General features: G+C 30.7%; 2 protein-coding genes across 2 annotated transcripts; both read right to left on the minus strand.

Annotated features, from left to right (window-relative positions):
* Positions 1 to 517: 517 nt before the first annotated feature.
* LOC114163824 (leucine-rich repeat receptor-like protein kinase TDR) lies at positions 518 to 3,938 on the minus strand. The gene is made up of 2 exons (XM_028048177.1): positions 1,201 to 3,938; positions 518 to 1,076 (listed from the first exon to the last, which is right to left on the minus strand). Exons 1-2 carry the CDS (start codon positions 3,758 to 3,760, stop codon positions 751 to 753), a joined length of 2,886 nt encoding a protein of 961 aa, XP_027903978.1. The 5' UTR covers positions 3,761 to 3,938; the 3' UTR covers positions 518 to 750.
* Positions 3,939 to 11,029: 7,091 nt separating this feature from the next.
* LOC114162854 (protein ENHANCED DISEASE RESISTANCE 2-like) lies at positions 11,030 to 23,326 on the minus strand. The gene is made up of 22 exons (XM_028046835.1): positions 22,972 to 23,326; positions 21,963 to 22,037; positions 21,734 to 21,787; positions 20,580 to 20,645; positions 19,847 to 19,905; positions 19,312 to 19,388; positions 18,816 to 18,932; positions 18,162 to 18,196; positions 17,832 to 17,932; positions 17,656 to 17,751; positions 15,113 to 15,177; positions 14,870 to 14,941; positions 14,507 to 14,680; positions 14,190 to 14,377; positions 14,038 to 14,104; positions 13,369 to 13,544; positions 13,152 to 13,253; positions 12,906 to 12,953; positions 12,364 to 12,507; positions 12,184 to 12,279; positions 11,633 to 11,734; positions 11,030 to 11,296 (listed from the first exon to the last, which is right to left on the minus strand). Exons 1-22 carry the CDS (start codon positions 23,161 to 23,163, stop codon positions 11,204 to 11,206), a joined length of 2,199 nt encoding a protein of 732 aa, XP_027902636.1. The 5' UTR covers positions 23,164 to 23,326; the 3' UTR covers positions 11,030 to 11,203.
* Between the last annotated feature and the right edge of the window lie 3,622 nt (positions 23,327 to 26,948).

Here is a 26,948-nt window from a genome sequence, read left to right on the forward strand (position 1 = left end):
TAAGAATAAATTTGGAATTAAACTATAATTTGTTATCATGAATTACAGATTACAAACTTAACTTTTTATAACGGTCAAATTCTTTTTTAGAAACTTAACGGTATAAAATTATTTTATTTTCTATTATGATACATAATGTTACACCTGTCATAAGAAGTAATTCTCTAATTTAACTTCAACCGGTCATAGAAAGTATTTTTAAAAATTCTGTATATTAAAATCAATTTTTAACGAGAGAATTCCAAATAAAATCATAATAATTTAATACATAAACAATTGTAAACTTTACTAAAAATTAATATATTCTACTATATACAAAATTATTAACTTTGCAAAGTTACCATTTCCTATATACAAAGTACCACCACAATCGACAATAACATGCAACTTCACCTATTTGATTACCAAAGTTATTCGGCAAATATTATTCATTAACCGAAGCACGAAGATATTTTGTTTAAACAATATAGTAGTGACTAGTAGCAAAATATAATGACAATAGATAAGAAGTAAGAGATTTAATAAAATAACATGGCGATAGAAGATGATGACACTCAACATTATGAATTCCATGTCAAATAAAAAATGTTTAATGAAGCAGAATGGGTGAGAGTGGGACAGAAATGTGTAGCACACTGAAACAATGAAAATATGTATTATACAAGCTGCAAACTCCTTTAATTACATACGTGCAAACTTGTTATCTAAAAGCAATTACTATGTTTTTCGAATGGTTTTGAACATGAAATTTTATTGCCCTTCTTTCCAACTTCTGCCATCATCTATATGCTTTAGCCCTGACAGATGCTTCACAACATCTTCCATTGATGGCTGTTCAGATGACCTGCTTCTGGTGCAAAACAAAGCAACCTCAAGAACCAGTTTAATCTCTTGCAATGAACTTCCGGAGTTTGCTTCATTCTCATTATAAATTTCTCTCAAGAGATCCTCCCATGGTTTGCTCTGTATACTGGTTCCTGCATTTCTCAACCTTCCGCCGCTTAAAATTTCCAGAATCATCTCCCCAAAATTGTAGATATCCATTCGCAGTTCTTCTTTTGTGGCAGCATCGTATTCTGTCACCAAGGGAAGGAACATAACTTAGTTTAATTTTCTTGCAATCACAACTAATTATCCTAAGTTGTATTGTACTACAGTTTAAGAAAATGTTATAAACAACAACAGTCTTGTTTATCATACCTGCTTCCCACTTGGTTATGGTGGGTGATGAGTCTTTGCTCAACCTCAAAACCTGTTTGAACCCAAATTCTGCCAAATGGGGTTCCATGTTTTCGTCAAATACAACGTTGCTGGGCTTCAAGTCTCCGTGGGGTATTGCTGGGTAACATTCATGGTGAAGAAAGCAGAGACCCCTTGCAATTCCAACAACTGTTCTGAATTTTGCTGCCCAATCCCATTTGATTTCCATTTTCTCAGCCAAATTCCCATTGGGCAAGTAATCATACAAAAGATAGACTAAATGCTGGTTGTGGCAAAACCCCAATAGTCTGATTAAATTCTTGTGCCTTGAATTTCCCAGTCTCGTTATGAATTCTGACACAACCTTGATGCTCCTAGTTTCCCATTCCATCTTCTTCACCAAAACTGTTATTCCTGTCGGAAGAACAACCTTTGTAACTGCTAGTGATGGTGATGTAACTTCTGTTGGTTTTGTTGCAGTGAGGCTCGTCAAGACATCATTTGCTGTGAATTGAGGGAGACCCACGAATGATACCATCTTCCATTGACTTTTTATCCCCCTTCTCAAATAAAGTACTCCAAAAGTTAGTCCCAGAAGAACTATTAGCAACCCTACAGAGAGTAGCACAATATGTGTAATCTTCCATGTGCCTTTTCTGCCCAATATTCCATCTGAATCAGAACATGATCTCAGGGGTGCTCCACATAGCTCTGAATTTCCGATAAATGCACTTTTTCCCATCAATTTGAATGTCTTTCCCGTGGGTATTGAACCGGAGATATTGTTAAAAGACACATTCAGAAGTTGCAAACTTGAAGAACTACCAAACTGGGCAGGTATGAGGCCATTGAAGTTGTTGTTTGATAGGTCCACCACAACAAGAACAGGAACACTTGCAAGCTCATCAGGTATATGACCTGTTAAGCTATTGTGGGATAGGTTGATTTTCTCAAGAGCTCGACATTTGGAAGCACTGTTTGGGATGACCCCAGATAAGTTATTGTTATCTAGATCAATAACTGAAATCGATTTGCAGGACTCAAATAGTGGAAGATCACCAGAAATACCACAAGAAGATGCTGAAAAGTTTTGAAGTTGGGGCAAAGACCACGTTTTTGCAGGGATGGTACCTCCTAATTGGAGATTATAAGAGACATTAAAATACTCCAGTTGAGTGGCTTGAGAAATATCCGAGGGAATGCCACCAACAAAGTTGTTCCTGGAGAGATCGACGTATAAGATATGAGGAAGATGGGTGAATTTCAAAGCGATTTCTCCTGAAAAAGAATTATCTTCTAGGCGAAGGCGAACGAGTGAAGAACAATTGGAGATTGATGAGAGATGACCTGTGAATTTGTTTGAAAACAGAATTAGCTTAAATAGTACTCCACTCACACAGATATCAGGTGGTATGCTTCCAACTAAACTGTTTGTGGAAGCATCCACCCACTTGAGTTTGGACTTTCTCCCTAAGCTCTGAGGAAGTGACCCAGAGAAGCGATTGTTCCAGATGAGAAGAGTTTCCAAGGATTGGAGTTGAGCAATTCCTTCAGGAACAATGCCACTCATGTCATTGTACATGAGACTGAGTAATCTTAGGTTCTTTAGCGCTGAGAAGCTTTCGGGAATGGAGCCTGAGAGGAAGTTATCAGAGAGATCTAAATCTGCGAGGGATTCAATGTTACTGAGCTCACTCGGCACTGTTCCTGTGAGCTGGTTTCTGAACAGGAAAAGTGATTGCAAACTGGTGAGGTTGGAGAGTTGCTTTGGTATATGACCTGATAGATTTGCTCCTGCTATGTCAAGATACTGAAGCTGACTCATGTTACCTAGTTCAGGTGGAATGAAACTCTGGTATAGGTTGTACCCAATCTCCATATGGGTCACTGTTTTGAGGTTACCCAGTTCTGGAGGTATACTTCCTGAAAGAGAATTTCCAGCAAGATGAAGAAACTGAAGGCTTTTGAAAGAACCATATTCAGAAGGAATTGAGTTTCTGAAGTAGCTCCCGGCAAGATTGAGAACTTTAAGGTTTGCCAGCTCTGAAAATTCAGCAGGCAATGACCCTGAAAAACTGTTGCTAAAGGCATCAAGCACAACCAAATTTTGGAGCCTGGTAATTCCACCAGGGAAGGAACCAGAGAAGTTGTTTCTGCTGATATCCAAGCTTGTGAGGCTTGTGAGGTTGAAAATCTCCGGCGGAAGGTTCCCTGAGAAGAAATTGTAGCTGAGGTTGAGATTAGTGAGGTTTGTGAAGATGCTGAATTGCTTCCCTGAGAATACACCTCCGAGTTTCTTCATGGAAAGGTCTATAGAAGTTACAGTGGTTGAGTCATTGTCACACTTGACCCCTGACCAAGAACACACATAGTATTTCCCAGTTAATTTTCCTGGTGAGGGTACCACCCAGTTGCTCAAGCTGTTATCATGATCTACAAGTTCATTTTTTAGGCTGAGGAGTGCTTCTGAGTAAGGGTCGATTGCTAGAACTGCTGATACCATGAAGGTAGCAAGAAGATTGATGTAGAAGCACTTGAAAATCTCCATTGGAACTTGCATAGCACAAGGGAGAGGGACAACTGTATGTACCCTAAGCAAAGGCAAAAGCAATGGTGTCAGAATAAAATAAAATAAGAGTGTGCATATTTTTTGTTTTGTTTTGTTGCATTAGGAATGCATGGGGAATAGAGAAAGGAAACGACACTGTAGAAATGAGAGAGGAAAATTGATTAGTTGGTTCAAGAAAAATTATTATTGGGTTACTTTGGAGGAGCCAAAGGGACCCTTATGTGTTTATTTATGCGGATGGTGTTTGCCATTAGGGAATAAAGCCTTCAAATCTGAAATTATCTTTTTCTGACTTTTTCATTTTGGGGAATCCCATAGGTAAGAGACGTCATGGCTAATTCAAATGCTTTTATCTTTACTCTGTTCGGTGTGGGACATGGACTTGCATGCTCTTTTTCTGCTCCAAACAAACCCAAATTTCTTAATTCAGTAGTAGCATGGCCATATCTTGCATCACCAAGATGTGAAAAGAAAATTGTCATATTCTGTAGTACATGCTTAATCAATGGTTCCATTTTTTTTAATCTTGCTAAATTATTACTACCAGGTATGATGCATGGGTGTAAAAAGTTTAGTTAAAGTTTAGTTTAGATATGATTATGGTTTTCGTCATTAACTTGGACCATAGTGTCATGTAAATAATCACTTCAATTATAAACATCCTCTTTTTTTTTTTCACAATCTACAACCTTCAACAGGATAAAGAATAAAATTCTGTGTTCCGGGCAATTCAACATGATTGTTCTATTTTTTTTTTCTTGTTGGTTATATAACTTTTGTTTATAAATAAAATTAATTTTAGAGATTGTTATACACCTCTTAATAAAATATGTATAGTATAGTTTAAATTTAAGTAATAGCAGATTTTATTTATAGCAAATTGTTTTTGCTAAAATAAATTTTAACAAAATAATAACAAACATGCACCGATGAAATGATGAATTGAAAACAAACACACATCCCACGAGAGTGTGTTGTGGTGTCAACAAATGCTCTGGAAAAGTACGGTTAATAAAAACCTTAATAATTAGTTGTATTATCATTTTATGGCAATAGAAATAAGAAATAAAAATAAAAGGTATATTTAGATAATTTTCTTAATGAAATAAAAAAATAAATTATTTTGTTTAAATACATTAGAATAAGTTAAAAAGTTTAATATTTTGAGAAATTATCCAGAAAATAGTCACTGCTGAAATGTTGCTTGGTGAAGAACTTTCTCAATGACATGACTGTAGCAGGTTTGTGATATAAACGAGTATCCTTTATTCCTTAGATTACGACACAAAACCATGGTTTGTGTCGAAGATTATCTTTTAGTTGAAATTTTTTTTTCATTGAGAAATCTTGTAGTTGAAGCTAAAGAATGATACATCGGAATATTGAGACCTATTCTAAAATCTATTTTTCATATTCTGGAGCACCAGGGTCAAACCTTTAATTAAGATTACGTTATCATTAAATTTAAGAGTCAATAGTCAATAAATATTGACAGAAATTTAAGTGTGAGTTTAAGTCCTATATTGAGTAAAAATAAAAAAGTTGAACATCATATAAAAATAAAAACTCATAAATCCATTGTTTTAAGGTTTTGAATAGAAATTGGTGTCAATAACTTATATGGTTAAACTTAGATCTCATTAGTGTTGTATCTCTCCTGTAATTATCTATCATTTACAATTTAGTGATATGTCAATATCTTGTGGAATTTAGACTTGTTTGTTATTGGTATTATATTTTCTCACCGAATCTTTGCCTGAAGAGCGCTTTATATTTTCTTTCAATGGTTTTTGTCATTTACTACAAAAAGAACAGCATATATAGACAACCTAAAATTATTGAATTGTGCATGAAAATTTTTCTGAAAAAATGACAGTGCCAACGGATGCAAACATACTTCATTGGTGCCTTTTCACGAGAGTCAGGACCCATCAGTATCTACTCTCACGTAGTTCTCGTGACTCACAGAAATATATAATGAATAATACATTTGCATGCTATTGTACTCTAATCATTTTCTGAATGCTAATTCTTAGATATTCATAGTAGAAACAGGAGATACCTACAATGGAGGACATGATTGTAATTTCATCTAATTTATTTCGCATTCAGAATAATTTGAATAGGCATCTGATAAAGACATTGTTAACATATAAAAAAAATATTTTTTTATAATGAATAATGATGCTAAAATGCGGTGGAAAATTCTAACAAAATAATTTATTTGTAAGGAGAATTTGAAATACTTTACTTTAAATTGTGTTATTTGGATAAAAGATTTTAAAAGAAATTAAAATTTAAGAATTTATGAAATTAATTGAATTATTTTAAAAATATATAAACTTTTATATTTCATTTAAAAAGCAAGAATTTGGATTCTTCGTACCTATGTATATTTTTTTCACATTCTCCACAATTTGAATTTGGTGTGAGAATGGTCAACATGACTAAGAATGAAATATTATTGAAATGACTAGTTGATTAATCTTTCTTTGTTGATACATAATTTATTTAAATTGTTATAATTATTTTTTTAAACTGCTGTTATTTCATATTTGATATTAACCAGGATTTTTCTGTATATCAAGATGTAACTTTCTTGAGGTGAACTAGATAATATTTTTGTTAATATCTGGCATGATTGTTTTTTCTATTCTTATTGGTCATGATTTTTCTTCAAATGTCTGATTACATTTTTTTATAATTGACAAGAAAATTACTATTTTTTAATAATTTATTTTTAATATTTGTAAATGTTGAATAAAAAAGTTTTCAACTAACGTTACTTAATGGTAATTAATGTGTCTTATGAAAATTAAAAAATTAAAATTCAATACATTTAAATTGACTTATAAAAAAATATTTAAAATCAAAAAATTTTAAAATAATATTAATTTAAATTTAATATATTTAAAAGTCTTATAAATTTGAAAAGTTCTTGACCAAAAGCAAATTAAGTTGATTGAGTTACATCTACTACTTTGTGCACCTAAATTTTAGATTATGCCTAATTAAATCTTGTAATTAAATTCCTTAATCTATTCTATTTCTAATACTAGATTTAAAAACATTTTTGCACCTTAATGCACCATATATGTAGTCTACAAGGACAGGAACCTTTGAGTATAAATTTCATTTTTAATTTTATTGAACATTATGTTTATTGAAACATATATTTTATTAAATAAAATCAACCAATTCTTTTACTAAAAATTATTATTACATAACCCACTACATATCTATTTATGAAGGAATATATATATATATATATATATATATATATATATATATATATATATATATATATTCTCAATTTTAGATGTATAAGAAACTCTATCATAAAGTTCATACATATTTTATCAAAGAGTTATTCTACCTTAACTAACAAAGGGGGACATTCACTTTTAGGAATGTATTTATGTTAAACTTTTATTTAAAAAAGTTTTTTCAAATGTATAATCTGATGTTATCTTCTATTTATAAGTTTCAAGTATTTTCTTAAGAGTAACAAAATTAAAGTATTTTATAGTTTATTTTTCTTATTAATTTGATATTAGTAAGTATATAAATGTCTTTTCTTATTATATCCTTACTAATATCAAATCATTATTCTTCCTTTCTCAAATTCTCAACTTTTTCTCATCATATTTTAGACAAACTTTAAGAGTAAAGCATTCTCTTATGATGGTAACAAATAAAATAGTCATTAAAACAAATCCATGAGAAAGGATGACACTTATCCATGGAGTATTGATATATTGTTTTTGAAGATAAATAGATGAATCGGTATTCTTTTCACATATTAATATTTTTATGAATGCACTAGTTTTATGTTTTGTTGATCAACCTAACATTTATCATTAAACTTTTAATGTCATTATCATGAATAATATAGTCTTGTTAATATTGTGATTAATGATGAACAAAACTTGGATCATCTTACAAGGAAGAAGTCGAACGATTATTCTTTATGTATGTAAGTAGAAATTTCATGAATAAATAAGAATTTGAAGCAATTTCTAGAATTTTACAATACACATTTTCAATTTATTTAACTAAATTGTCTCAACTTTCTCACCAAAACATCTTGGTTAGGGTGATTCAAATAATCCTTACATTGGTTATGTGACAATGCCAATTTTACCTATTGTGGCCCATAATAATTATGGTTGTAATCGTTTCTACAATAAAAGTCAATGTAAATTATAGTAGTTATTTTCATAAAATGTGGTAGTTTTAACTACCACAATTTACATTTATGACAGTTTCAAAAATTGTCACAATTCGTGTCGTCACAAAATATAATATGGCAGTTTCAAGTGAAGCGTCAACACAACCACCACATCTTAAATAAATTTCTTCATATTTCCTTCTACTACAAAAAGTAAATTTGCTAAAGATAATATTTATTTTGTATTTCATGACATATATTGTACTATCAAATCTTAAGTCACCAATGAAGACTTGATGCAAGCATTCATAAGTCACTAGTGCAAAAAGGAGTTTTCATGATGCCAAATAATGACGACGAGAAACAATGTCATCAAATGAAACTCGGTGGTGTATAGTAATTCTAACGAACTTTTTAACATCAGTTTGTTTACAACCGTCATTAAAAGTGGCAGAGAAATGACAACAGTTATTTTATCGTCGTTAACAATGGTACGGTGGAGAAACAACAACGATTCCCTACTTCAATTTTCGTTAAAAAGTTTGCGCAACTTTTCATATTCCATTTTTTCTTCTTGCAGCTAAATGCGTTATTTCTCTCTCTTAATTTTAACTTCTCTCTCGTTTGTAGCGTTATCCACCCTCCTCAGTGTTCACATTATTGTTGTCGCTCATTCAAATGTTGTTGCTCGTGTCATCGCCGCTATTGCCTCCAATTATGTTGTTGTTTGGATTCACATTCCCCACTACTACACGTTTTAGTCATGTCACCATTACTACGTGTTCTACTGTGTCACCGTCACCCCACTTTTGTCGTAAATAGTTCACGTCCCGCGCCACGCGAACGTGTACCTCCGCACCATGCGAAGCTTTGTTGCACCATATCGCACACTCTGCAACCTATGAGGCTTCGCCCCACACACTTCTCGTAACTCCCTCTCACCACATCGCACAATTGTACCTTTACCAGTGACCTTTTGCAGCATTAAACCTCTACGAGTGGTCCACATGAAACTCAATACATTCTTTGCAAATAATCCATGAAAAAATAAAGCAACCTCCGCACCTTAAACCTTCAATTTCTAACGACAGGTAGTATCTATAATTGTCTTCATTTCCAAAAATTTTAACAACGGTTCAGAATCATCATGAATTCTTGAATCTTTTAATAACGTCTAATATAATGATAGTTTAAATATTGTCCTTAAAAGCCTTATTTAACCATTGTTTAGCTTTCTTACTTTCTTAATTTAATATTTATCTCTACTTAGCATCCATTTGGTTGAAACTATAACTAGATAGACTACATTGTCTTCTAGATCTTGAAATGTCATTTTCATCGTAGATTTATGCTTTTTCTTTAAGTTATCATTTTACTTATGATTTTGTTTCTGTTCATTCGCATAATATAGATATAAGAAAAAATAAAATAAACAAGAATAATAAGGAGGAGGCTTAGATCGTTTAACAAAGAAATCATTAACTAACTATCTCATCTTGAAAAAAATTTCACATGTCACTTTCTATATATACATATATATATTAAAATGTAATAATGAAAGATTGAATTGTTCTTTTAGAGAATATTGACACTTATCATATCAGTCAAAAACCTTCAAAGGACTTAATTTTAAAAATCTCCTATTTGAAAATTTTCTGAATACTCTTATATTAATTGATCTAATAGCACATTACATTTAGATCTCAATAACATAGTACATGTACCGGGAGCACAGATTTTTTTTTTTAATAAATACTCAACACCATTAAATTATACTAAAAAAAACTATACAAATAGATTTATGATAAGTACATATATTTTGAAAAGATTTTCAAAGGATGAGCTTTTATGATTAAAATCCTACAACAACATTTCAAGGGATGTAGCAGATGGAGAATTGTTCTACTAGTCTACTTTCTACCTAAACTTCAAGTCTTACCTACCTTTCTATGAGCAAAAATAGAATTACTTTTCATTTCCTGTTAAATTCCCCTTAATATTTTCCCCTGATTGGATGAAAAGTGAACATGCCATGACTTGGTGATTTGAATAAAAGAAAAAGTGTAAGAATAATAACACACATGAGAGAAGAAAAGAAGAGAATTTGATGAAATTCCCATAAGAGAAACTGTGTAAAAGAGAGGCATAATAGTAAGTGATCGTGTGGCCTAGGGTTGCACAATTACACACCTTTTAAGAAAGAAGAAAAGTAGGATTCAGTTGGACTAGATTCCCACTAGGGTCAAAAGTGTTGCATCTGATTTGGTGCCCCTTTCGTTTATCAAATCTCGTAAGTTTTCAGAAAAAGTTTAGATAATTGCGAGATTTTTAGCCTTTTTTTTTTCTTCATAATAAAGTGATGATGAATAATAATCTTATACAACAAGCCAATACAAAGCATCTACTGTAACAACGTTAACTGCAATTAGGTGGCTTTAGGATCATCAATTATTAGCAACGTTAACCTCAATTAGGTCACTTTTAGGATGTTCAATTTCTCATAAAGTCCTGATAATGCCACTTTCTGTAGAAAAAAAAACAACAATAAACAGTAACAAGTTTTAAACATTATGAACGTTGTCTAATTCCTTTTTAAGAAACTCTTAAAAGAACTCTGCTAAGAAAAAGCTTATACCTTGTAGAGAATAGTTACAATTATATCATAGATTTAAGCATTTTATACAAAATTTCACTTAAACGCAAAGGTTGCTAAAAGTACTGTTAAACTAATTTCTAAATTTTACAATTAATTACATATTATTACTTAAACATTATTTCATTTAATTTCACTTATTAAAAGCATATTTTTTTTTCTTAAACAACGTTGCTCAGGTTTAAACAACCTTTTATAATCAAACGCATTGGAGATATTTGCTTTAATGACCAACCTTACCAAACGTGTCTTGCTTTTCTTAAAATTTTGTTTTTCTTAATAAGGAAGACTGGACTAATGTTAAGTGTTTGAACCTTGGAGTGAATCTCATTGAAAAAGAGTGGTAAATCTGATAACAGGTGAACCAAAAAATTAGAAAATAGTAAAGAAGAAGCAGAATGGAAACAACGGGGCAATAAATTATGAAGGGGAGCAAGCTTGGATAACAGGGAGACACCCGGGAGAAAAGAAAAGGAAAAACCAAAATATGTATGCTGGTACAGAAAATTCATCACACTCATTTTTCATTTGAGTCTCGAGTGTAACTATAAACATTTGAACCAAGTAAAAGAGACATGCTTAGAACATTTAATACTTTTAGCTCAACACCTCAAGCCCCCAAAGGCATAGCAGATTCAGGTTTCAAGCGGTTTAATCGGACAGTTCCAAGTAAGTACTCTGGCAGCTCTGATTCTTCTTTTGCCTGCGAACACCACATCACTAAGTATAAGAATTATGTTACAAGGTAGATGAATCATAGACCAAACAAATTGATGGGTTGTTTTTCTTAGAGATGTTCATTATGGAGACATTAAAAGTCTAACTTACATGAAAGATTGACATCACTTTTAATCAAACTTTGAAATAATTGGTTTGTGGATCTTTATTCTTATAGTATCTAGGACATAGACTTACACTTGGATTATTTCCGACGTAAATCACATAATTGTACATTTTTTATAACATCATGAGTCTAATTGAAAGGAGCATGGAAAAAATTGATAGTTTGTCCATAATATTATGATCAAAAGGAACAAACCTCTATCAAAATTGCAAGGTCAACGACCAGGCTTGTGACATATCCCAGAACAAGGCCAATGACACTTCTAGCTACAGAAGATGATCCAATATCTACATCTATCTGCATAACACGGAAAACACTATCAAAGCATAATCTACCAAACAGATTATGACAATGCCAGAGAAGTTACAAATTATTGCACACAATTTCAACAGTACAGAATTGGGTTGAAATTTACAAAAGTACTACGAAGGTTGTTAAACACTAAACTTGTAATATAAACTCTGGGTCTATCGAGGGAAAAATTCATTGGAGAAACACACCACCAATAAAACCTGAGTCCAATTTAGGTCAGGTATCGATACCATCTTCAACCCAAAACTTTAAGATAATAGATTTATAGATCTTTATTTTTATAGTATTCAACTTTTTTATTTTTATCCAATATAAAACTTAGACTCACTTGCATTCCCAATGATAAAGGACAAAAACTTCAAAATATGTTGCATCATATTTGAGAACCAACAGAAACTAGACTTTTAACTTCTTACTTGCTACTTCAGCTTTACCTCAAAAAAATTATCTTGTTTAAAGTATTTACAAGTGACAGCTTTCCCCAGCAGGCAAGCTTTTGTTCCGACAGCTCGCTTGACCATCCAATATCCCTGTATTCAATCGAAAACCATTGGGTGGCTGATGCCATCAAGCATAAAATAAGAACATATCAAACATCATTGAGAATCACAAACCTCAACTATGCTTGGAATCAGTTTGAATCTTGTGTCACGAAACGCGTCATCTCCATCCAAAAACTTAGCCAATAGAGAATCTTTATTTACAGGTCTGTCAGATGCATAATATAAAACCAAGCTGTAGTTTGGTTTAGCTGGAACCTGAGATTGATGGCCAAAATAAAAATCTACCTTGATAAAGATCCATCACTATGAGCATAGAATAAATTTCCGGTCATGGTCCAACAGAAATTTATCAATTCTTTTATCAATAAATGTTAGTTGTTAGTAATATGTTAGTTATCAGCAAGCATGCAAATAATGATAATGATGACCAAAATAATAGTACAGTTTTCTGCTTCTTGATTGCTATACTGGTGTTTCTTATCATTTTCCCTGCATTTTCTTTTTCAGTACAGTTTCTCGTACTTGTTTTTTACTATATGAATTCTCTTAAAGACAGAATGTGCTACATACAAAGGTTGACCAACCAATTGGCTTTGCATGTTTATTAAACTTCACTTTTGATGTAAGATAGAGAATATCAATAATATCCTTACCTGTAGATTGAATACAAGGATAAATGGAAGACTTTTCCCAGCTTCTGTCTGCAATTTAGAAACTAAGGATTATGCAGTATATCGACTTTTATATAAAACAATTAAGAATGAGTTGATTCATGGTTTTGGAGAAAATCATCTCCGTAAATCAACATGTCTAATCCAAATTGATCATATTTTCTCCAACCTTAATTCCTAAGAATCAACAAGAATTTTAAAGTGAAAATCTTATAATATAAACTTTACCTGAACCAAATTTCTATGATGCAGTGCAATTCTGTCTGCAGCTTTGTCAACTTTTAACCAATCTACTGCTATGAGCTTCAGTAGAGGATCTCCTCCAGTTACCTGCATGAAAAATTTCATATCTGCGATGTTCAGCCAGAACACAAGGATATAATAGTATACAAAGCTCTTTCCCAGCATGTTACTTGTTCCATAGCCTAAAAGCCTAATAACTCACCTTAGAATTATCTTTGAGATAGTTCTTTCCTCTAATCATAAACCCTTCACCACTAGGACAAGTCCAACAGTCTGTATCCTTGTCATTCTCACCTCTGCGCAACGAGCCGTTCATACCACTCACATCAATTGTGATAGAACTTGCATCGAGATCTAATTCTTTGCTTGCATTTGGAGCTGCAACCAGAATCACAACATTTTAAACTAAAATTTTGAATGGTAAAAGAAAAGATTAAATATGTTTTCTGTCGCTTAAATTGTAGTGAAAATTGGAATTAGTCTATCTTGAAACTTTGAACTAATTTAGTCTTTCATCTTTAGAATTGTATGGATTTTATTTTTTTAACTAAATTTTGCTAAGTTTATAAGTTTATTTGACGTTGTGTTTCTCAGCTAACACGGGAAGTGAAGATGTGACGGTGTAAACAACTCAAATGTTATCGTGAAATACACATAAATTTAACAAAATTAAGTTAAAAGAATTAAGTACACATATCTTAAAGTTAGGAACTAAATTGAGTCAAAATTTAAAAAAAAAAAATACTAATTTTAATTTTGACTTGAAGGTAAAGATAATGGAGCAAAATGATATTTAACCGATATTTAAATCGAGTGGCTAAGGTGACTTTAAGCCCTTTATCCCCCGCAAATAACAAGATACAATGCTAACCTGCACCTATCTTCAAAGCCATGTTTGACATGGCCCAAGAAACATTCTTTAACTTGACTTTGTGATCCTGAGAAATTGGGTAAGGATTAAATTATATAACATAACAGTCTGAAACTTTTCTTGTAATTGATACGCAGATTGAAGAAGGAAACCTGATCAGACCCTTTATCGTCATCAGTATCATCATCTGACGATATTGACTCGGCAGCGATTGCATCATAAAACTCATCTTGTATTTCTTGGTCTGCAAAGTCAGAACTGGTCAGAGAGGGATGGGAGCTATGTGAACGAACACCATGATGGAGCATTATTGGATTGGCTCCAATATATTCCTTTAGACCTGTCATTATTTAACATCACACCATTCAATACAACATGATGCAAGCAAGTAACTTTCTTAATTTCTTATCTGTTTCTACATTTGGTTGAAACTACAGAAGATGAAAAGAAAAAGTTGAATTTACTTGACCTGCGACTTGGCACAACAACGCATACGGGACGCTCTTCTCAAATTTTGTGCACTGTTGGCTGTTCTTCCACCGATACCAGGATGCTGAGTTTATTTCTAAAGTGTGGGACACTAAACATCTTGGTCTGTCAGATCCCATTGGTGTGTTTAAATTTCTGATTTCCCAGGTAGATGCTGCGCCCACAACAAAATACATTCAAAACCTTCATTGAATTCTCTCCAGGATTTTTTTTTTCTTTCTCTGCATTGCCTCCAACATAACTTCATGGCCATTAAACTTAGAAATTAACTTCCTTTTATTATTGAATTTCTTGTTTTTGAAAAAATTTGAAAAAAGAAAATTATGGTAATAAACCATCTTACGATTAATTTTTGTACGTCGATATCCTGATCTTGGAGGCTTTTTTTTATGAATAGATGGAAATTGCAAGATAGCTGCATCAACAAAACATAAATTTGTGAGCACTAAAGTTTTGATAAGATGTGAGCATAAAAAACAAAGTAAAATGGATGTTATGCTTCTAGTAGAGAAACTTAAGCTTTAGGGAGTTATTCAGGAGAGAAATTTTCAACAGAAAAATTAAAGTGAAATAAAAATATTCTCACTGTATGTTCCATCTTGTGCCCGAAACCATTGCCTGGAGAAGATAAAATCCCGCTTTGAATGCCACCTGGAGAAGGCACAGCAGAGGAATTTAAAATTTGCTACGAATTCACAAATGCAAATACAATGGAACATGTTTAAAGTTTAATTAGTTAGTCACATTGATAGAGCATGTAAATCTTAGATAAAATATGCGTTTTAATACAATAAATATTGGAACATTTCTTTTTTAGTATAATAAGTAAAAAAAGAACATTCTTAATATAATAAGTTTAATTTTATTAGTTTCTTTTCCTTCAACTCCGTTAAGAATTCAGAAAATTGAATACATGGAAGTACTTTACCAAAATTCACATGTCTTTCTTACGTAAAAACTATTATTAATAATTATTATACATTTATTTTGTAAATTTAAAATATTATTTAGCGTTTGTGGAAGAAGAAAAAACATTGTGATCAAGGACGGAATAAAAAAAAGTTGATAGTACTTTAGGACATGATAAGACTATCATGTTAGTTTACCCAACCTTGTTTATTATTTCTAAATTTATGCTCTTTTGTTTTCAATCTCATATCACAGAATATGCTCCTATTCCAGTGGCCAGGACTTCCTTCACTTATCAAATTTCTTGGTGCATCCCATAAAAACTCCGGATTTGTTTTAATGTGCTCCGGAAAAGGAATTCCGGAATGATAAGATGTAGGGATATGGTGCAGGAAGTAATAGCCATTTCTGGTGCTTACATTGTACCGTTACCGCTTTTACTCATTAGGGCTTTCTTGTATACAACATTAAAATGGGGTGTTTCTTCCAGTATCCCATCACAGCTTCTGGAAATTTTTATCTAGAAAAAAGGTGGGATGAGTATCTTTTAAAAAAATTTCGGAATTGGTCCACTGTGTTCCGGAAGGCAAAATCTGGTTTTAAGGGATGCATGGAGAAATTTGACAGGAAGAAACACCCCCATTAGGTCTGATCCATATTTGTTTATCTACTCACTGCGATGTTGTGGTTTGTAGTATTGTTGTGTATGTAATTATATCATTGTCAATTGAAACCATTCTCCGTCAATTTAGTCTCTTATTTCAAAACTTCACCTAGCATTTTCTTTTGAAGATCTTCGTGATCTTGATTAGATTTTGGGTATTGAAGTTAAAAATCAATTAGACTTATCTCACTCAAAGCATATACATTTGAAATCTTCCATCTTAGCCTAGTATTGATGTAGCCAAACCTATCTCTTCTCCCATGATTGGTGGCTACAAATTATCCAAAGATGGCTGAGATTCCCTTGATGCCACTCAAAAAAGGTCTGTGGCTGGTGCTTTTCAAAATGCATAAATCACTGGGTCTCGAATTAGCTACTCTGTAAATGATGTTTATTACTTAATGTGCTATCTTATGGTGCATCATCGCGAAGGTATCAAACCCATTTTATAGTGACTATTTTTACCTCCATGTCCTTCATGATTTTCACAACCTTCTCTTCCACAATAGAACACCATTGTAAAGGACTTAGCAATCTCAATTTCCACCCTTTGACAAGGTAGAAAAAGATGAGTCAACTTTTAAGGTTTTTTTTTCTTAGGAAGGACCTTTTGACTAGTCAAAAATTTACCACAAATGCATTCAAAGATTAAATTCAAACAAAAAAACAAAATAACACCATATGCAACTAGTCAAACTTCCCTCAAATAAATCAATTACTTCATGTAATAAAATTGAATTATGATGAACCGAATTATAATTGAATTATTATGCTTGAATTACTACAATCCTATGTAAAAAGAGTTACTTTTTGACTATTAACTATAATTTTTTTTATCTAGTGGTCAACGATGAATCCGAAGCTTTTTCAATTTTGTTTTAATGGATTAAGCTTGAGTGACATGAATAAATATGATTGAAATTGTGATAGTTCTCACAATGCATTGCAATTGAAATCATGGTTACGAAATATTTTTAAGACTTTAGCCACACCGGCAACATGTGATGATGGATAAGTGAGGCTTATGCACATGTGAAACTAAGGTTGAATGAGGCGTTGTAACTGTGGAAAAGGAATTAGGTTGAACATAGTCAAACCCAAAACTATAGACACCAAAGCAGGTTAGGTAATTGTGTTGTGTGTATAACACACACCATTGTATTTGTTTTTACAAAAGTGAGGCACGATAATATAACATAATAAATACTAATCAAGTCCAAATGACATCATGTACATGTAATTGAACTAACTTAAGCATTTTTCTTCATGTGTTAAATGTTCTACATCTAGTAAATTGTACATGGTGAAACATTATTGTGTCGCCAATTCAATTATGTGATTCACCTAGCTAACATCGTATAATGGGATGACACTATTGTTGTTGTTATGTTATTATTTACTGAGTTACTAAGTATGCACTAATTATTGGATGAAATAAGAACTTAATATGATCATATCCTTTTCTATTTTTTGTCTATTGGCTTATCCTATACATTCTTATCTTGACCAACAAATGATCCTTCAAAGTTCTGAAAATGTTAAGATCCATTGATTACCGAGTTAGATACTTAGGATCATATGTTCCATAAACAACATCATAATGTCCATCATAAGTCTCTACCAACTCCAAGTCACCCATCAACATATCCCACCTGAAAAAGAGTAATTATAGGAAAGAATAAGTTACCCAATATGTTATCAAGACTCTAAACATTTTTTATATGTAACTTACTCATATCTTTTCTGTCGCTCAGTGTTTAAAAACACTTCAAACACACTGTCTGCAGGCGCATCAATAACACCAACAGACTTAACCAGAGCGCCCTTACCACTCTACACAACATATAAAAAGAATGTCAAAGAAATTTCAAAGACAGAAGAAATATATTTGGCACAAAAATAAGCATGCATTCAATTTTTACGTAATATAGGTATTGTGCTTTTATAACTTTTTCTTTTAGAGCAACATACATGAATTCAAAGCTAATTTAGCTTTGAAGATATACGGTGAGAATCAATTTACCCTTAAGTCCAAAAATCTTATATGCATATATATACATACCTTGTGATCGGAAACATCCTCAAAGATTCTAATGCCTGAAACCACAAAGAAAAACATCTAGAATGATAAGGATAGATCCAACTATAAGTTTTTCAATTATGACCAATGAAAGCAGGAATTGCAAGTAAAAAACATATATGAGCAAGAACATTATTTATGTTTAATAATCTGAAAGGCAGATGAAACCCAAAGGAAATGCCCTGTAGAGCACTTCTTAGAGAAAAGATAAATTTCAAATAGAGAGATATCTATTTTATTCTACTTGTTCCATTCAAAACAAAATACATAAATGGGTCAATCAGTTCATGCATGATCCAAGAGAACATTTGTAGACAAGTCTAAGAAGAGGATTATTGTTCAAGAAAAATGGAAAGTTAAATATGGAAATGTATAATGATGAGAAGGTTTATTTAGGATTTGTTACTGATAGGAGGTTTTTTTCTTTAAGGATTTTATCCTCAACTATTTCTACTTCTCTAGTTTCCTTTTCTCTACAATAAGTATCTTCTTATATCAAAAAGCAAATACAACCTTTACATATATATGATAGAAATGAGCATTTGTTAAGTTTAATAAGAATTAGGAAAAAGGTACTGAAGGAACAAATATTGATGTGCATTGACTGCAAAATTGTGTATGGTAGAAGAAACGTACCAGACATAGTACGAACACATTTCCATTGATGTATATCAAATACATCTCCAGTTTCCCCTTCAAAGCCATCTGAATTACCAAAAAACTTTGACGATAGACGTAAGAGTGTCTCTGGGCCTTTAAAATGAAAGAGCAAAAGTAATATTAATTAATATACAAAGAGATATATATATATATATAACTAGCTCAACAAACATATAATTCAGAAACAAATGAGATTCCTGAAAAAGGTAAAAATGATAATTCAGATTCACATTTTCACAATTATCTCCCTGCACATTTTTTGTTCATATCAATAATGTAAGCTTATCTCTACTTTCATAATAGGAAACAAACCATCAAACTACCAAAATACAAAAACAATAGATTAGGTAACCCAATCTATAACATATGATTGCATAGTATAATGATTTGTCTAAGTTAAAAATCTATTAGCATGTTAAGACCAAAAAGCCCCCTAATGAATTTATAGATTAAACATTTTGAATAATTTTACCTTGGCCAATTTTTTTAAGCTTCTTCAACCCAGAGGCATATCGTTTCATTTTATGTCGATTTCCTTGTAGATCGATCCTTAGATACGAATAAGAGAAGTGATATGTTAGTTTACGGTAAGTTATCCAACAAATGGATGGATCAATTTTTTTGGTAATAGATATATGGATTTAGATCGTTTTCAACTTAAGGAAAGAATGTGCTCAAATATTCCATGTCAATTTTTTATTGTTTTTTAGACTCGATATTGTAAATTGTTGACCTTCACTAGTTGTTTTAAGATAATGTTCAAATATAAAAAGGTTTTGATTGTTAATTTAGATATTTAGTAATGATGTTCATGTATAATTCTGCATAACACATATATTTGTGTTGTAATATCTATTATAGAGATTATAGGTGTTACTGTGTCTAGTGTCAGTGTTAAAGTCAGAGTACTTGCTTCACAAATTATAGAGATTGTTCAACCAATGCTAATCTATCATAAATTTGCTACAGTGAGTTCCGAGCGAAGTGAAAAAAAAACATACACATACTCCATTTCGTGCATTAGTTTATCTCTGCTATCACTTTCTGTTAATAGATCATGCTCTGCCTGCAAAAGAGGTTATGTTAAAAAAATTCAAATAACCATATCATGCTAAATATAGGGATAGTTTTGCGACATCCCAATTCTTCTAGCTAGGCAAAACAAATATTCCTATATTCTTTATATATAATGAAAGCCTAAGTTGTTCAAAATTTCTATTAGATAACCCATAGTTGTTCAAGTATAATTAGGAAGAGAAATGTTTGCATATAAATAAGAAAAGTGTTGCAAATAGAATTAAATATCCTAGCATATTTAGAGTATATTTGTATTAATGTGGATAAATTTTTTTTTTCCTACTTTCCCTTTATGTTTAAGCACTCAAATGCTAACTATTAAGGACGAAGAATCAAGCAGTTAAGTTATTCATTGAGCATCTCATGCTACTCCATGTAGAACTTAGACACCCTATAATACCCAAGTTCGTGTCTCTTTCTTTTATTTCAATAAAATACTCATTGTTTCTTAGTATTATTATATCGAAAAAAAAGTTCATATTTCACATTGTTACGCTGCAAGGTCCATAAATTTCATATCATAAGCTTTGATCCAAATCACTTGCCCCATAAGCAAACTTTCTATAAAAAGCAGGCCTAGTTGTGTAACAATTTAACACTAGTAATATACTAAACAAATAATTTACATTCACTACAGGAAAACTTACTGTTATTTTCACATACCTGTTGCCTGGCATGAAGAAACGCTTCCATCCATCTCTGGGCTTCCTCAGCTGTGGCACAAGCAATCTTGACAAAAATTTATGTAAAAAACTCACTTCTATACTGAATAAAAAAAAAAGAAAAAAAGAAACACAGAGCACCCATGATAGAAAAGGGTTCATTCAATTTCAAACAAATAAGTTATTTAGTACAGACACTCGGGTATTTGTTAGATTAAGAGACTATCACTGAAACTAATCAAAAACTTAAACAATTTTTTATTGTAGAAATCTAGTTTGAAGCATTTTGGTGCCACCTTATTACGGATGGTAACAAATAAGGAAAATACTAGATGAGCATAACTTTTGTAATTATGTACTCTCTATCATTTAAAAATACTATCTTATAAACAACATAAACCAATGAGAGAAAAGAAACTAAAAGTAATTTTTTTTTTTATAGAAAGTATTACTTCTAAAAATCACCACTATAATGAAGCAATACAAAAGCATAAAGTATATAATATATTTATTGATGTTAGAAAAAAAAAAGTTTTGTATGGGATGCACAAATATAAAATCAATAATAAATTATTTTCAAACAAGAAATCCCAAATTATTGAAAACACAAATTAACTTCCAAAAGAAAGAATAACAACAAGAGGCTTTAGTTAGATTCTTAATCAACTAAACAAAATCCATTAGTTAATTTACTCTTAAAAAATGTTAATTTATGAGCCAAGAGCATTTCACATCAAAAACTAAGCAAATACTGAGATTGAGAAAAGAGAAGGGAACTTGTATAAACTGAAAGTAATATTGCATATCTTACATGAAGTACATGTGTTGATATTTATACAGATGTAATAACTTGCTTTGCAAGCTTTGTTGACTAGGCTATAAATGACTAGTTGAAAACTCAGCATAATTGAGTTCGGTTAGTTAGTTACAAATGTTAGACTACACTACAACAGTAACATAACACTAGCATGTACATCATTCCACCTTGTTACGTATAAAATTTTCTTTTTAAACTTAGTACTGCGAGTAGGAACAAACATTAAGAAGATACCATAAATTCTTTATGAAGTGTTACACCAACTAAAAACATGTATATGACACAGCTTTCTATCAACAATCATTTAAAAAAAACAGCTCAGAATAATTATAACTTACTTCTCCTTTTCTACCCTCCTCTTGTCGACTGTAGAATCGTACTACATAAAGATCCTGGAGAAGGAAATAAAACATATTTAGTTAGGTGCCATCAACTGTACAAGGAGATGACACGCATATAAAAAGCTAGTTGTAACTTTCATCTTGTACTAGAAGAGTATATACCATCTACTAAATGCAAAATCAGCAAATTTGGTAAATACAAGAAATTAAAACATTAGCTTTTTACCCCATTGTTGACCTTCCGACATCCTAGATCCTCCACCACTAGCGTGGCACCTATGACTCCCTGTCGGATGGGTTTCTGCACAAAGGATAAAGTTTTAATGTGGTATACCTAAGCAATACAAAAGCTACAAATGAAATATTACTGAACAAAAGAAAAACAGTATGCTCACTAGTGATTACAACTCACATTAAATAAGGGAAACCCTAAAAGTATTCAAACATTGCGACTGAAAATTTACACTTAGGAACTGAAAGATGTCACTTGTATCATCCACAAAATTTCGTCTACATGAATTGTTCTCCAAAGAGACAAACTAGTTAATTAGCAAGCTGACAACTTCAATAAGGTTAATCAATCACTCGATAGAGTAGAGACTTTCGGTATGATAAATATCTGTTCAGAAAACATTTCTAGATAACACAACTATCATATTTCACATACCAAACTCCACATTTTCACAACAATTATTCAACAAACTGAAGAGAAATAGAATGAATACATTTTCTAACACACTCTTTATATTATTAAATGTTTTTAAAAAAACAGAAATAGTTATATATGTAGAAAATCATCAAACAAGATTAAAATCCCACTAAAATTGATCAAGTCAGTACATTTTAACTAGTAAAAAAGTATTTTCCAAATCAAAACTTATATTGGCATTGCTTATATTTAAAATTAGTAAGCTCCACACAAATGCATATAAACACATATATATGTATGAGAATTTGAGCCTAAAATATATAAATCAAATTAAATGCACTAATATACATATTTATCGTAACCCTGTTTTCAATTAGTGCAGGTAAACAAACTATTAACCTGACATTGATTGAGCGTTCAAAATCCTTTTTTATTAAACTACACATAGAAAGTGATGATATTGTTATATGGGTTGGGATTAAGAAATGGTGGAAATTAAGATGAGATAAAAATGATAATTGGGAAATGAAGTGAAATGAAATGGGGGAAAAGGAGAAAAAGAAAGAGGGAAGGAGAAGAGAGATACAATGTCAGGGTTCTGGTGAGGGTCACGCTTGTACATGGCAACGCACTTGCCTCTGACCAAGAGGAATCGGAGGTGGCAGTACTCGCGGCCAACGGAATTGACGCCAATGTGATAAACCCAACCAAAGTATTGGAATATTCCTTTGTCTTCGCCGCGCTCAGAGCCTTCTCCGCTCGACGACGCCGCCTCCATCTTCTTCTTCTTCGTTGTTGCGCTGCGTTACGCGAGAGTCAATTGAACGAGATCACATTGCAATGGAACCAAATGCACCCTCTTCGCCTTATTTTTTTCTCCCAAACGCTTGGTTCTTGTCCAGCCTTCTCTAATATACGTTCCCTGTTTGCACACGTAGATCTATCACCTGGGTCCCACTTCTTTTCTCTTCTCTTTCTTTCTTTTTCATCAACTTTTTATTTTTATTTTTATTTTTTCTTCTCGCTATTTTTGTGTTTTCTTTTCCCTTCTCAACCAAATTTAGACCCTTTTCATCAACCACAGAGCGCGAAATTTCGGAACTACCCTTGTCACCCTCTATCAAATTATCTACCAATATTATGAAAAAAAAAAACAAAACAACGAAAAAGAAAATTGTTTTTCTCTATTTTAATGGAATAGGGAACTAATAAAGAAATAATTTGTTCACAACTCACTTTTCCTTTTTATGTAGTAATATGAAATTGAAAGATTGATAAAATATTATTCTTAAAATCAATATGATAATCGAGTAAAAACGAGTTTTACTATCTCATCTTATGTTTTTAAGTAAAAATTCATCAAATTCTCATTCTTATATTAATAAGTATAAGACTTTGTCTCATCTTTATTTCTATCGTACAGTATAACGAGTATAATAATTATTTTTTTAAGGTTTTAATATTAATTATTAATTTTAATAAAAAGAATAAAAATCACTACTAAAAAATATAATATTATAAAAATTGTAGTTTTTTTACTGTCAAAGATTTTTAAAAAAATTACAATTACATAAATTTCAAATTAAAGAACTAAACAGTATAAAAAAAAGTGAAATAATTATATAAAATATTATACATAATTATAAATAAATTTTCATTACAATACAAATATTTATTATTTTAACAAACTATAATAATGTTTACAAAGTTTAAAAATAGTTTTTAAAACATTATAAATAATTAAAAATTGAAGTTTAAAAATATTTTAAATATTTTTTTAAATTTTAGTTAAATATATTTTTTATATAATAATAAATAATATAATATTTCACTTAAACAAAATCGTATAGAGAAAAAATATTAAATTAACAATAATTTGAATTTAGACGTGTATATATTTTATCTTTTGAATTTCAATATTAATTTATATTGAATAGTGATAAAAAAATTTAAGACCAAATAAAAATTTAATAATTTCTTTCAAATATTAAATTAGGTAAACCGTAAAAGGACAATGAAATTTATTTTAACAAAACAAATATTTTTCAAATTAGATGAAAATCAAAGATAATAGAGAATAAAAAAAATACTACTTATTTAAGAAAGAATTTACGCGATTGGACATTTTAATTTTAGAATCAAACATTTTTATGTAAATATATATATATATATATATATATATATATATATATATATATATATATATATATATATTAGAAAAGAAAAAATAATGGACGAGACCTAAAAATGTAAAATGTGCAAAATCGACTATATTATATTCGTTGTTCCTAAATGTGGGTAGATGTTACACTGATCATGCGATTAACCCATGTCAAATGTGCAGATAGAACGTATTATTACATCAGCTTACTATGCAAACCGATGTAATTGCTTTTTAATTGACTTTTAGATAAGTTGTTTTACAAGACACCTTGAAATCACTATTCTTTTTATTATTATTTGACATTATCTTTTAATATTATTTATTTTCTATTTTTTTAAAAATATAAAAATTAATTTTTGTCAATATTATTTTATTCTTATACAAATGGTTAAATAATTGCCAAATAGTTTACCAACAATTTTTTTCTTTTTATAACAATAAATGTAATATCCTTTCAAAATTCATCCACAGATTTTTTGTCTTTTCAAAAACCTTCACTTTTTGTGTTTTAATTTGGGTTAAATATGTTTTTGGTTCCTCAAATTTCAGTGAAATTTAGAATTAGTCATTTTTCGAAACTTTTGACCAATTTAATCCTTCATTTTTCGAAATATATAGATTTAGTCTTTTTAACCAGATTTTGTTAAATTTATCTGATGTTCCAAACATATTTTATGATAGTATTTGAATTGTTTATATCGTTCGAACTATTCTCACTTTAATGCTAAGTCAAATATTATCATAAAATGCGTTTGAAACTTCAAATAAGTTTAACAAAATTTGATTAAAAGGACTAAATTTACGTATTTCTAAAGATGAAAGACTAAATTAGTCAAAAGTTTCAATAAAAAACTAATTCCAAAATTCACTAAAATTTAAAGGACCAAACATATATTTAATCCTTTTAACTTTATAGGCACCTTCATTTTCGTTCTGTCTGAAACTTCTCTCTTCTGCCAAGCCACTACTATGTCGCAAGAACCAAGTGAATTTTCACGAGTTCTCCTCTCTTCAGTTGTGATGCATGTCTACAGTGGCGACACCACATTTCACATCCAAAGACATTGTAGCACCACCACCACCACCACACATGCGAATGTCAGTTCCTTAAGTCATCTATATTTTATATCGTTATAGTCCATAGTGTGTTCACGAACCGTCATCGTATTGTTTACAATAAAATCATTGTTGTAGCATATACTTATATTTAGATATTTATATATTTTAATTTTGTATACATATTGGAAAATACTATCTATATTTGAAATGTTGTATTATTTTGAGAAGATATTTTTTTATCGAATTAGTTTAATTTTTCTTATTAATTATGGTTAATTTACATAGCTCTATGACAAATTTAATGTACTTACGTAAACACCGCTGTTTAAAAATAATTTTAGTATTTATTAAACTAGACCAAAAGTGAATTTTAATTTTTCCCAATTTGGTATAAATGGTTGTTATATACTTGAAATTGCACATTGACATACACATAATCACATTCTTCTATATAAAAAATATTGACACGTTGCTTTAATCACTCGGATAGTACCTATTTTAGTATAAGTGTGTCAATCTGGTACCCGCTTTTAAAAAAATGTCAATTGTATCTTAATTTTTGAAAAAGTGCTTCAATTAGGTCTCTTTCATATGGAGTTGACTAACGTCGTTAGTCAACGTGCCACGTGTCAGTATGTGGTTTATTTTAATTTTTTTAATTTTTTTTAATTTTTTTTAATTTTTCGAAAATAAAATAAAAATGTCATGTGTCAGGTCCCTGTATGTGACACATGGCATTGCCAGTGCTATGTGACATTGTAATGCCACGTGTCAATGTCACTATCAGATGTCATTGTGTTGATTTCGATTTAGTCCCCACATATGTCTTTTTGTTTCAATTTAGTATCTACTTATGTGTATCTGATTCAATCTTGACATAATTTTTTTTAATAATTAAAATACATTTTTTATAAAATTAAAAGTAATTAAGTATAAAATTTTTACAAAAATTAAGTATTTGATATTTATATTAAAATTTAGTGGTAAAAGTCATTTTATTAAGTCATTTTTAGTAAAAAAAATTAGTATAACATTCAGATAAATAGAAATTTTGGTTTAAAATTAGTAAGAGATAATATTGTTCTATTTTGGAAAAAAAATAATTAACAAAACACGAGTACTTAATAAAAAAGTAATTAATAAAGTAATGTGTTAAAAAGTCATTTTTAATAAAAAATAGGTATAATTACTGATTTGATACCCCAACATTTTTGTTAAGTTCAATTTGGTACATAAACTTTTGGTTTGTTCAATTTAGTACCCCAATTTTCTAAAGAGATTCAATTTGGTCATTTCCGTTAAGTTGGAGTTAACACCGTGTCCGTACAGGACACGTGTCA

Source organism: Vigna unguiculata, chromosome 9 (genome assembly GCF_004118075.2).
Source record: "Vigna unguiculata cultivar IT97K-499-35 chromosome 9, ASM411807v1, whole genome shotgun sequence".
NCBI classification, from domain to species: Eukaryota; Viridiplantae; Streptophyta; class Magnoliopsida; order Fabales; family Fabaceae; genus Vigna; species Vigna unguiculata.

What these genes read in the sequence shown, in the direction of transcription:
- LOC114163824 (XM_028048177.1), bottom strand. Translation starts at nt 3,760, where the DNA reads ATGCAAGTTCCAATGGAGATTTTCAAGTGCTTCTACATCAATCTTCTT. An exon ending in CATAACCAAGTGGGAAGCAG is followed by an intron (nt 1,077 to 1,200) that starts GTATGATAAACA and finishes CCTTGGTGACAG; the next exon opens with AATACGATGCTGCCACAAAA.
- LOC114162854 (XM_028046835.1), bottom strand. Translation starts at nt 23,163, where the DNA reads ATGGAGGCGGCGTCGTCGAGCGGAGAAGGCTCTGAGCGCGGCGAAGAC. An exon ending in AGGAGGGTAGAAAAGGAGAA is followed by an intron (nt 20,646 to 21,733) that starts GTAAGTTATAAT and finishes ATTTTTGTCAAG; the next exon opens with ATTGCTTGTGCCACAGCTGA. An exon ending in ACCTTGCAATTTTGATAGAG is followed by an intron (nt 11,297 to 11,632) that starts GTTTGTTCCTTT and finishes TGGTGTTCGCAG; the next exon opens with GCAAAAGAAGAATCAGAGCT.